Genomic DNA, 12,432 nt, shown 5'->3' with positions numbered 1-12,432 from the left:
TTCATATTTCAATATTCAACATTAATACATTTTGTTAAAACAAGTTTCACCCTAAATTTGACAAGAACAAGATTGATTGTCTAGTCTGTAAAATCAAAGAATTTTAGTTTCTCTAGTTGGATTGTTTTCAGTTTATATAGTTAAAGTTAAATTATAGCAGGTTTCCACCAAACATATTACTTGTACAATCATATTATAATCATACTCTATAAAGATCATTTAAAAATAATGGTATCTTCATCCCTTTCTCCGACAGATAAAGAGATAAAGTTTTCAGTTTGGACGGCTCTCTTTATTTTAGTCCCTGTCTGAGAAACCACCCCATAATGTTTGAAATTAATTCACAGTTTAAATCTGTCGTTCCAAAATATGTTTTAAATAGTTTTTATTTATGCTGGTGTGTTGTTCTCTGCTCACAGGACGTCTGATCTGACGGCTGTTCAGCTTTGAGCTTCTGCCTCTGATGTGATGAAGGTCAAACGCCTCCAGACACAAGACGCTCCAAACCACACTCACAGATTCACCGTTTGCTTCTATGCGTTTTATACTTATTATTTATAAATAGTGGCAATAAAACAGCAGATGTGTGTATGGATTGTTGGTTACTCAAACCTGAAGTTTACAGAGAACACCGTCTACTCTTTTTTAACGGTTTTGTTTTTAGATTATTTTTATTTTTTGCTGCTCTCTTCTACACCACTTCATATATTCTGCGTAAATCAAAGCCAAATCAAACAATATCTTATATTTCAATTTAAGATGGTGTTTCACACGTGTGCCCAGCAGGAGGCGCCAGTGAAACACTTAAACGGACCTGTAAACAGCATTTGTATTAAGCATTAGGAATTTAATCTTATAACACATCTACAGCAGCCCATAATGACTCCGTACAGACAGATAGATCTCATTTAAATACCCAAACTCTTTTCTGTCCTTTGATATGTTACAATTAAGTTACATATCTAACATAAATCAACAATCTATATACATACAGTAAAAACGCCAGTGTTAAAAAGGTCAAATGAACACTCCGTGTATATATAATCCACACCCTCAAAGTGTGGATTATATATACACCGTGAGAGTTAATTTGACCTTTTTTAACACTGGCGATTTTGCTGTGCAGCGTATCAGACAGACTAAAATGTAATGCATGCTAGCATACTGCATCCACACTTGGCAAAAGAGATATTAAACTTAGCAGTACACAAATACAAGTCAAACTGTTTTTGCACAATTCTTACATCTGGACAGTTTGGTTGGTAACGAACTTCAATGGTTTTCATCTCATTTGCTCATTCCAGGTTCATTTCGCCTGTGAATTGTGATCTAAAAAGAGAAATGAATTTCTATAACACTCATGCGGTATTGATTTATCTCCTCATAAACTTTTGTTAGGCATGTGACGTCGTAAAGATCTTCTCACATCACAAGTCCATCACTCAAACGGCTTACAGCCCCGTTCACTTTAGCATGCATTAATGTTTTTAATGTGCACTTTCTAAAGCGCATACTATAGAATGCACTAATGCTGCAGTGCGCACTTTATTGAGTCTTTAACTCTTGTTGGCGCTGACGGGTTGGTTTTCCGGCTCGTCGGGTTCAGCCGCTCTTTGGCAGTTTGAACTGGTCTTGCTTCGGCTGGGGTCCGTGTTCTGTTTACACCCCGCCACCCCGTCGTCCACCACACAGCCGCACACCAGCTTATAAAACGCCCGACGCATTTCTCTACTGGCTAGCGTGTAAATCACCGGATTCATGGCGGAATTCAGAGCGGCCAGGGCAATGAACCAATCGGCTTCCAGGAGGATGGGGCAACTCTTGTGTCCGCATGCCACGTCGATGAGGAGGAGCGTGAAGACGGGCGTCCAGCAGGCGATGAAGACGCCCACCACGATGCACACGGTTCGGAGGAGGGCCATGGAGCGCTCCGAGTTGCTGTGCTTGGTGACTTTGCGGCTGCTGCTCTTGACCAGGATGTAAATCCGGGCGTACAGCACAGAGATGGCCAACAGCAGAGAAATGAAAACGGTGATGCAGAACGCCACATACTTTCTGCTGTAGAGCGGTAAGATGGTGGAGCACTCCGGAAGGTTCCCCAGACAGTTCCAGCCCAAAATGGGCAGAGCTCCCAGGGTGATGGCGATCAACCAACACGTACCTATCAACAGAAACACCCTGTAGTGTTTGTTGGCGTCGTACGGCCTCATTTTAATCATGGTGAGGTGTCGCTCGATAGCGATGGCCAAGAGGCTGAAGATGGAGGCGCCCAGAGCTACGAACATGCTCCCTTCACGCATAAACCACTTGGTCAGCGACAGGTGCAGCGTCCACTGGCCTGACATCAGAAGATTGACTATGTAGGCCACACCGGCCAGCAGGTCGCACAGAGCCAGGTTAGCGATGAAAAAATACATGCGGTTATGAAATTTATGGTTCTTCCAAATGGCCACCAAAACGATCAGGTTCTCCAAAACAATAAGGCTGCAGATGACCAAAAACACAGCCGTCTTTGGGTCCGTAGGACTCCCGTCTTTGGCGGTGTTGCGATGGTTCAGCCTGCCGGTGTAATTGTAATGGGTGAAGATGTGTGAATTTGTCATTCTAGCGACTCTTGTGAGGGAGATGATGCGAAAGAGAAGCTGGACGGGTGAGTCGAGGGCCGTGGGTGAACTTCAGATGGGTGAGTGGATGTACTGGTAGTCTTAACGGTCACTGGTCAAGACGGTCTTGCTGGTGGCACACATCTCCCTGAAGAATCAATCGATCAAATTAAACACGAACTGCTTTCATTCGTCATTCATTCATCCTCATGTCTTGTCAAACCTACTGTATATGAGTTTCTTTCTTCTGCAGAACACAAAAGAAGAAATTTTGAAGAATGTCGATAATCTAACACCTAACACTGAATCCCATTGACTTCCATTGTATGAAGACAAAACCACTATGACATTCCTCAAAATGTCTTCTTTTGTGTTCCACAGAAGAAAGACTCACAGGTTTACAAACACAGATTTTTTATTTTGGGGTGAATTATGCCTTTAGGGGAACTTTCTGGTGTTCCTAAATGCATGCAAAGAACAAAAGTTGTTCCATCATCTGTCATCAAGATGTTATAACTTGCCTTAAAAATATTTGACTTTTTAGCTGACATCACCCGTTTCTCTCCTCCAGTCGGCGGGCTTCGCTCTGCTATGATACGCCCACATTTCACATCCAATCAATTCTTGGCGGATAAAATTCTTCCTCTTTTACATTTCATCTCGTCTTATGCAATTCATGATTGTCATATTCATGTAAAATACATTTATGATCCTCGAATGTGTTGCGAAGAATATTATGGTACATAAAAACACATTGGTTGTGCATGTCTACATGTTTGAACTTTATGCGCATCACAAAGTCTGATGTAAATCATTTGTTATTCTTTTATTTTACAGACGCGGCACAAGAATAAACCGATGAAATGAACATCACCACTGAATGATCAATGCAGAGGAAACTTGAAATCATAATACTGTAATACTATAAAAAACATTTGATTGTTATATCATTCTCCAAACTCTGTCGCAAAAAATAACTAAAATATTGTCAAGCACTGTCATTAAGTCAAAAAACGATCTTTTCTGCTAATTTAGTGAGTGATGTTTTTAGTCTGATTTTGTTTGGTTACTTACCATCAGATATCTTGAACCGCAGTCTGTCTTCACAGTACCCCATTCGTGTCTTGTTTTTAAAGCAAGAGCTCCTACGTTTCCATGATTATTCTCGCATGTCCTGGTGTCCAGACGTTCAGACACATCAGTACAGTACATACAGAACAGTGTCAGATCATACAGGACGGGAAAGTGATGGTGCGCTTTGCGCGTGAAAAAGAGCTGCGCATTGACGGCGCGTAATGGAAGAAAGTCAGTGGCGCATCTCCTCACAGAGTCGAACCTCCCCCTCATGAACTCTAACACAACTCCATCTACATCACGAGAGGTAAACCTTTACCTTTAGCATCCCACATTGCGTTTATTCCATTCTGTTCGTCTAATTGTCTAAACATTGTAACGAGATGAAGAAATGCTGTTTAATTATTATTCGTTGTTATTTCATGTTAGCTATTACAGGCAGGTCTAGAAAAGCTGTTCTGTAAGTAACCTGTTGGCAGGTTATGTAAACATGGGTTTGACACAGAAGGAGTCTCTTTCTGTGAGAAATTTTGCTGTTTCTGGGTGACAGAAGTGGTTTCTAAATATTTGGCAGCATTGTAAAAAAAACAGAAACTGAAAGGAACAACATGATTTACTATTGAACCACAATACAGAATTTAACCACTGTGGTCATTCAGGCTGCTATGATGCGAGATCAAATCTCCATCTTATCACAAAGCCACATTAGATTTGAATTAAAGGTGTGCAACTTATTTGAATGACTCTAACTTCTTATCTGATCCTTGTACAAAGTTTCATAAAGGGCATATATATGTTTTCTCCTTGTCGAATGAAATATAAGAATCACAGTTCACTTTCGTTGTTTGCAGATTGTGTAATCTTTCTGATTTATTTTGTGTTGTTTCGAAGAAGGTAAGATGCGGGTTTACATCAGCGGTTCTCAACAGGGGGCCGGGGACAACAAGGGGGCCCCAGCTGACTTCCAAGGGGGCCTCAAGGTAACCAAAATTTAAAAATTTAGACAAAATAAGCATTGAAATACATCAAAAGTGAGAAAAAAAACCCAAGATATTTTTTATTATTTGGCCATTTTTATAGTTAATAATGGTTTTTCCAGTTGACGTCAAGCTCTAAAATAGTTTATTGGGTAGAAATTTGAAGGTTTTGTGAGTGGAAGGGAGGCCTCTGAATATTGTTGAATACAATGGGGAGCCTTGGAGTCAAAAAGGTTGAGAACCCCTGGTTTAGATGGATGTAAGAGCAGTTTTTCTCTCAGCAGCAGATTTTGAGTTGAGTAATGGAACAGTGTGGAGGAAAAGGCCGTCTCAGATATGAGGCGTTTCACTGGCACGACTAGCCAGCAGACAAGAGCAATAAACATCCAGTGAAGTGACATTAAAATGAGAAGTTTTGCTTGAGCTCTGTGGTAACGGCCTGACGGAGAGTTCTACTGTACTGCTGACGTCTGTGAGTGTGTATGCGTGTGCGTGTGGATGTATGTGAGTGTGCAAGTATGGCTTTCCTGTGGCTCAGTGGTTAGAGCATGGCGCTAGCAAGGTCAAGGGTTCGATCCCCGGGGATTGCACACAGTGAGAAACAAAAATGCAATGTAGGTCGCTTTGGATAAAAGCGTCTGCCAAATGTGTAAATGTGAAGCTGTGTGTCAGTACTGTAAAAGTTTGTGTTTGTGTAAGAGTGTAAGAGAGACAAGGACTGACACACACACACGGGTTGCACGGACTGACCGTGAGCACAAGGACTTTGATTCTGTTTGTATGTTTCCACCTGGACAGCAGGTGTATTTGTACAGAATCATCATGGATTGTTGATGTGGCTCTACCGTGCTGCCAGCAAATGAAAACTCCTCCATCAGACTAACCCAAAGAAAATACTGTAATGTACAATACATGACATCATTCAGATTATTTGTCCTGAATGATTTGATGATAAAGGTTTAAGTTCACTTACATTTACATCAATTAGTTAAGATTTCTTTCTTTCGCTTGTTAAATTGGAATATTAAAGAAATCAAATTTTTGACTTTTTTCTTAAATGGGTCCTAACTTGCCCACGCAAGAATGGCTTTAGGTTTCTTGAGAAATGTGTGACCAGCCTGCGGCCAAGTTATTGAGATTGTGATATAAGATATATCAGATGTATTTTCAGGAATTATATCAGATGTATTTTCAGGAATTATATCAGATGTATTTTCAGGAATTATATCAGATGTATTTTCAGGAATTATGATTCACAGTTTTATTTTACTGAAGAAGGCTAGTCCAGGAAGTCTTATGTTCAAAAAATATTGAATTGAATCACAAACCTGACCTCTGTGATCCACATTCATTCTATAGTTCTGTACTATTACCAACAACTGACTTTAATATTTGAAAGAATTCTTGTTGAGTTTTGTTGGTAATGTTGAACCCTAATTGAAACGTGTCGCCCGAGCTTTAAAGAAAAATCGATTTTTCTTCTGATGTGATATTCAGGGTTTATACAGCAGAAATGCATGTTCAGACATAATCTTTTTCTTATGACTGAGTCTCTGTGCCAAACATTTTTGGCCACTTGACGGCAGACAAAAAATCTAGATCTGGAGAAGTTTAGCTGGAAACCCTTTATTACTGTAACTGCTGCGCCTGGAGGAAAAAACTCATGATTACAATAAACCACAGCCTTTCATTTACCGTGTGTGTTTGCGCGTGCATGTGTGTGTGTGTGTTGGAAGGGTAAACCCTACGGTATGGGGACAAAATGTCCCCACAAAGATGGCAATATCCAAAACCCTTGTCCTTGTGGGGACATTTTTTTGTCCCCATGAGGAAACAAGCTTATAAATCATACAGAATGAACTTTTGTGAAAATGTAAAAGAGCAGACAGTTGTGTGTGATTGTTAGGGTTAGGGGTAGGGAATATGATACACAGTTTGTACAGTATAAAAACCATTGTGTCTATGGAATGTCCCCATAAAACATGGAAACCCAACATGCGTGCTCGTTTATGTGTGTGTGTGTGTGTGTGTGTGCGTGCGTGCGTGCGTGCGTGCGCGTGTGCGTGCGTGTGTGCGTGTGCGTGTGCGTGTGTGTGCGTGTTGCCCCAAGCAAGTGTTTTCTACTGTTATGATAGGAAAGGAAGAAGGTCTCATAATCTTTCCTTATTATTTCTTTTATTATTAATATTTGATTGACTTTTATTCCCCATGATTCAGTGGTGTAGCGCATGCAAAAAGCCGTCTTGTCATGTATCCAGACATCAGGAAGTGATGTCACAGACTAGACCCCGCAGACCCTCATGTGTGAAACTGTGTGTCAAGGTCAGTAAGACTCTAAAAAATAATTTATAATGATCATATCTCTCTCTGCTGAAAAAAACCCACACATTTCTTTAACATCTCAATTATTTCTCATATAGACATCAGTGAGAACTTTTGCTTAAGTCTGTGACTAAGATATTTCACATGAGAGGCAGAAGTGTCTGTCATTAGAGTTTGAGAAGAGACGTCAACAATGTGTCAAACTGAGCTCAGATTTGTCAAGTCTGCAATCAAAAGTCAATATTACTGAAGATCTCAAATATGAACTCTAAAATTTCTCATCAAATTTACACCAAATGTCTTCATGTGTTTGAACAATTTCAGTCTCATTTGTTTCTGCTTTTATTTCTCCTATAGCAGTTTTAGAAGTTGATACTCGAATGAAAGCCAACAGAGAACTCCATCAAATCTCCTGAGCTCTGAAAGAGTTTTCTCAGGGAAACGGCAGCGTGGCTCTTTCATGCTCTGCTCTTCAGACTCTGCCACGTCACACTGGACCGTTTTTCCACTCGCTGGTCTTTTATTTCTTCGTTATTTGTTGCCACAAACCTGAGCACTGGCGACTAACAAGGGCATGTGAGAGTTTGTTACACATCATGCTGTAAACGTCTCATGGTCTCCAAACTTCTGTTCCCTTTGGTTGATAATGGATCAGATTGTGGCGGTGACCGTCTCCTGTCTGAAAGACATCTATTATTGATATTATTGAGCAGTCAGACAGTGTGAGTTGGATGTATAGATTTGACCCGCTGCAGATGAAGAACGTCTGAAAGGAGTCGACTCTTCAGCAGACGTTCCGGTAAAACCCCAAAATGGTTTCCCTGACTGATGTCATTTAGATACCACAAAGAACTTTTCTCCAGCCTTCAGAGGAACGTCAGAGAAACCTAAACACGAATCTAAAACACTTCTGACGAAAACAAGGAACTTTATTAATTCTCTGAAGATACAAATTGTATGTTCTGATTTGAACGAGAAGATGCTTTACTGAACCTTTACTAAAGCAAAACAGGAACACAAAAAGAAGATAGTTTGAGAAATGTCTCGATGGTTTTGTGTTCATGCAATGGAATGGGGGGCAGTTTGGTATATATTCTTTTGTGTTCTGAGGGTTTGGAATGGCATGAGGATGAATAAATTATTTTTGGTCGAGCTATTTGTAAGAATTTGAGAACACAGACGTCTGGAGCTGCAATGCAGACAAACTGTGTTTGATGTGTGGACAGAACATTGAGAAAGAGGAACTAAAAAATGTTTCAATGTAATTATAGAATTGCAATACAAACAAACACAAAAGATTCAATTCTAAACAGTTTTGCAGGATCATAACCCTTTCCTGCTTGCACCTTGTGTACACTTAACAGTTTCTGAAGGCGTCTTCCGCTTCATCAAGTGCTTGCAATACGAAAGATATCATTTTAAAATAGAAAGCATTTTTTGGGGGTTGCACATTAGAACACAAACACACAGCCTAGATGGCCCTTAACACATAATTGACAACCGCATTTCCTTCGGATATACATCTGGGCTTCCTAAGATGAGCTGATGATCATGTTTATGCAGTGATGTGTGTGCTGATGCAGGTTATATATAAATAGCTTTTAAACATGTATGTATCGCTCATCTGCAGATGTTTAATGGCCTGCAAATACACATTGATCAATCCTCTCATGTCTCAACTTCCTGTGTGAATGAGTCATGTGCTTTACGCCTTATGATGTCAAAGGCCACCTTCATAATACCAGTGAATAATGTGTCCGTGTTTTACGGTAGGTAGAACAGAGTTGTGGTCGAAATCCAGCAGTAACATCAGAGGTCTTTGGTTAATGGTCTCTCTCTCCCTCTAATGTGCATGTCCTTGAGATGGAGCCAGAGTTCATTTACACGACCTTGTGGGGATGCTGAAAGAAACTTGATGTATGCACATGTGTTCATCTGTGTTTCAGACATGAGGTGATGTGCACAGCTCAGCAGGTCACATCACAAACTCGTCTCCATGCTTTGTTGACCTTTTTCAGAGACACGTTTCCTGTGTGGCGTTGAGATGTTTTGTCATTTCCTAAAGCAATTAGACTTGTGAAAAAAATCCTGTAGACTTTTGTCACAATTGTCATTTAAACTATACACCAAAATCTAAGTAATTTCATATTCAAAAGCTTTCTGCATCCTATTTCCTAAAGGAAGCTATATCCTAGACCAGACTATGTCCCATCCTAAAGGAACAATAGACGGTTTCAGCAGCAACAACAAACGTTATGCGGCCCAAACTTAAGTTCCATCCGCAAAGAATGAACAACTGTTGAGTGACTTTAGTGTAATTTATTACAAGTAATATCCAATGAAATATGAATACAAAATAATGTTGATATAAATTAAATATCAAATAAATTGTATTATTATAACCAAACACAGACAGGAAGTTAACTTCAGGCCAGGCGTGCCGTGTATGTCCGATGAAACTCCCTATACTAAACCATATTTGCTTTGACACAAATTGAGCAACAGTTGAGCTCTCTTTGCTCTGACAGAAATAACCCTTACAAAGAAGTTTATTCAAACGTGCTGTTAGTGTATTTCTTCGCATATAAAAATATAAAAGTCTACTTTTTATGTACTCTACTTCTCAGAAATACACTTTATGTCCTTCTCAGAAATAGTGCTGTAATCTAGTTGTGTGCTTAAAGGAGTAGTTCACTTTCCAATTTTTATTCCTACTACGGAAAGTCAAATTTTTCTGTCAAAGTGATCTCATCTACTCCTTTAAAGTTTACTACGGTAACACTTAAAGCACACTTAAAATAATGCAGTAAGCCAATTTAGTCCCAAGCAGATTTGAAATTACACTTACACACTCGTATACTAACACTACTACTTTGCATAAAAATGAACTTAAAGTCCCAGTGAAATAAAAAATGACAATGCCTATTTTGTCCTGAAATTTTGCAGCGTTTATTGTAAATAGTTTATCAATGTGGGTCATTCTCTTTTCAAAATCCATGTGCCCTCATAATCTTTAGTTAAAATCTGAAATGTAATGACTATCCATCTTAAATGACGAATGTTTGACGGCTTGGGTGGAGCATCCATTAACTCCTCCCCTTCACCTGTCAGTCTGCTGCTAGTTTCATTTCAAAATGCAACGGCTGTTTTTATACATCCAATCAAATCGCAGACAAAGACGAAAGCCACGCCCACAATTTTTCTCATTAGAAATCCCATTTCACTCGGAAATGCATCAAAACACGGAAATAAAAACTATCGCAACTTCCGGTTCACAGGAACTTTAAAGTATACTTGTTTTTTGATAGTTTTTTGTTAGTTCACTTAGTAGCATCTCTGTACAGTAAGTGATTGGTGTTTCTAAAAGTGCTCAATTTATTCACTTTATCTTTTAACTTTAACAGATTAGACCGCATCGTTTTTTGAGGTTAAAATAAAGCACATTTCTTAAAAATATTATGGCGCTGTACATGTTTATTTGTGTGTTTTATCTTTTCATCAGAAGTGCATCAGACATGAAGTCTGAAACAGATGTAATGGGTTTGATGATGTAAGAGCAGGTGACTGCCTGTACAGTATATGTCCCAGACAGAGTCGTCTAAAATGATGCTGGTCCTTTAAGTGCTGCTGCATATAGACCTGCAATAATGCATTTTAAAGTCCCTAAGAGAACGCTGATCTCAACTGTTAAAATGAGAAGTTATGAAACGAGAAGCCGAGTTAAGCTGTTAAGCACATTGGGATACAGAGGGAAAGCTTTCAAATACATGTCCACATTACATTTCACACCAAAATCAAAAGACAAACGTAAACAAATTCCCTCTGATGTTTCAGTGTGTGGAAGACCAAAGCAAAAACAATGTTTGATTTTCTGTTAAACTGTATTAGCACACCTGATCTCTTGCTTCTTTCACCTCATTTCTTCCTTACCGTTTTCATTTGGTAGTGACTGATGTATATTTTCACACTCCGGGTTGACACATCAGCCGCAGCATCCCTGAGCTCCAAGGTCCCGTGTGAACCTCCGTGTTCTTGAATGAGGACCCACGTGACTGATTTGTTATCATCATGTTGTGAAACAATAGAGGGTGTTGAATTTTTTCTATCCTGAGTGGCCTCAGGAAACGTGCCGTCAGGCTCTGGACGGATCCGAACCCATAATTGACCCCACAGGGATCTTCACATCCGCCTGTTCCCGCTCCAAAAGACTCGGGGATCAAACTTGAAAAAGCTCACGATTCAAGGTCTAAGTGTATTTGACAAGACCACAAAAGTCATTGTGATGGAGTTTCCTGTGTGGCGCTCTTTAAACCATCGCCAGGACGACAGCCTCCCAGCGTGATGATGTCACAATGGGTCTGCGCCCAGAGAGAGCTATTATTTCTTCCGTTTCCTCTGAGGATGAAATCCTCGGTGAATTTCAACTTTTACTTCAGACTCCTGTGTCTCAAATATTTCTCCTCTGAAGGGTGTGCACTTTTCTCTGTGGTACAAACGCTCTCGTCTGTGTGGTCTCTCATATGGGTGGAGGCAACAGGAACATCAACGTCACCTGCACTCTGGAAGACCGTACTGTCGGTTTCCTTTTAGTTTGTGTACATCCCTTCCGACACACAACCCCTCGCTATGGTCATAAAGAGGGCCCACACGAAGATTTCCACAGACTTGAAACTTCCACACGTTTTTTTGTCTCTCGTGTGCTAATAAAACATTCTGGCTATATTCTAGATGCACAACTAACAATAACAGTGCTCGTATCGCCATTTAACACGTTTACTTTAACTGAATCAACTGTTTACAAACAACTGCGTTCATGGCAACATAAGCGAAGAATTCGTCTAAGCGTGTCTCCAGATGGAGCAGTTAGAGTTTGAGGTGAAACCCAGTCCGCCTTTGAGTTTTTCTGGTCTGAATGAAAATAGAACGGCAGGAAGAGGCGGGTAACATCTCTGTCAGCAGAAGGCCGCTGTATATTAGAAATGTGGTCGGTCTCAGACCAGGAGCCACCCGGAGCAGAGGCCTGGAGTCAGAGGACGCACTTTCATCATGAAAGGGATGTGGTTTGAATGCACAGGGGTAAAGAGACCCAAACTCTCCATCTAAACGGCAACGCAGATGTGTTGCCTCTTAAAGGCAGACTGCTTTGTTATGTGGGAAAGACAAAAGCGTTCACAAACAAGTATATTTATGTCAGGGCCTGGCCTGCTGTATATAAAAAGTAAAGTTAGGGCTTGTGATCTGCACTTACGGATGAATTGCGTGACTTGTTAAGTCAACGTGAGTTTTAAAAAAAATGATTCCATCACAACAGCGTAGGCCTGTTGACAACAGATCTCAGTGTGTTTATCTGTAAAATACAAGCTCATGAAGACTTTCCCCGGGAGATTAAAAAGGTTGTGTTTGTGGTAAAGATGCACTATAATTTTGCTGCTTGTATTTTATACAGAGGTAGAACA

At 40.1% G+C, this 12,432-nt stretch overlaps 1 protein-coding gene and 1 long non-coding RNA gene across 2 annotated transcripts; one reads left to right on the top strand and one right to left on the bottom strand.

Annotated features, from left to right (window-relative positions):
* Positions 1-38: 38 nt before the first annotated feature.
* Positions 39-4,029, bottom strand: LOC130570124 (sphingosine 1-phosphate receptor 3). The gene is made up of 2 exons (XM_057360274.1): positions 3,678-4,029; positions 39-2,751 (listed from the first exon to the last, which is right to left on the bottom strand). The coding sequence occupies exon 2, from the start codon at positions 2,601-2,603 to the stop codon at positions 1,557-1,559; it is 1,047 nt and encodes a 348-aa protein (XP_057216257.1). The 5' UTR covers positions 2,604-2,751; positions 3,678-4,029; the 3' UTR covers positions 39-1,556.
* On the top strand, positions 3,873-8,638 carry LOC130570129 (uncharacterized). The gene is made up of 4 exons (XR_008964928.1): positions 3,873-3,984; positions 4,569-4,657; positions 6,872-6,976; positions 7,334-8,638. It is a non-coding gene; the product is annotated as an uncharacterized LOC130570129 (long non-coding RNA).
* Positions 8,639-12,432: the final 3,794 nt, after the last annotated feature.

This window comes from Triplophysa rosa, linkage group LG19 (genome assembly GCF_024868665.1).
Source record: "Triplophysa rosa linkage group LG19, Trosa_1v2, whole genome shotgun sequence".
In the NCBI taxonomy this organism is placed as follows: domain Eukaryota; kingdom Metazoa; phylum Chordata; class Actinopteri; order Cypriniformes; family Nemacheilidae; genus Triplophysa; species Triplophysa rosa.
This window is presented reverse-complemented; position numbering and strand designations above follow the sequence as displayed.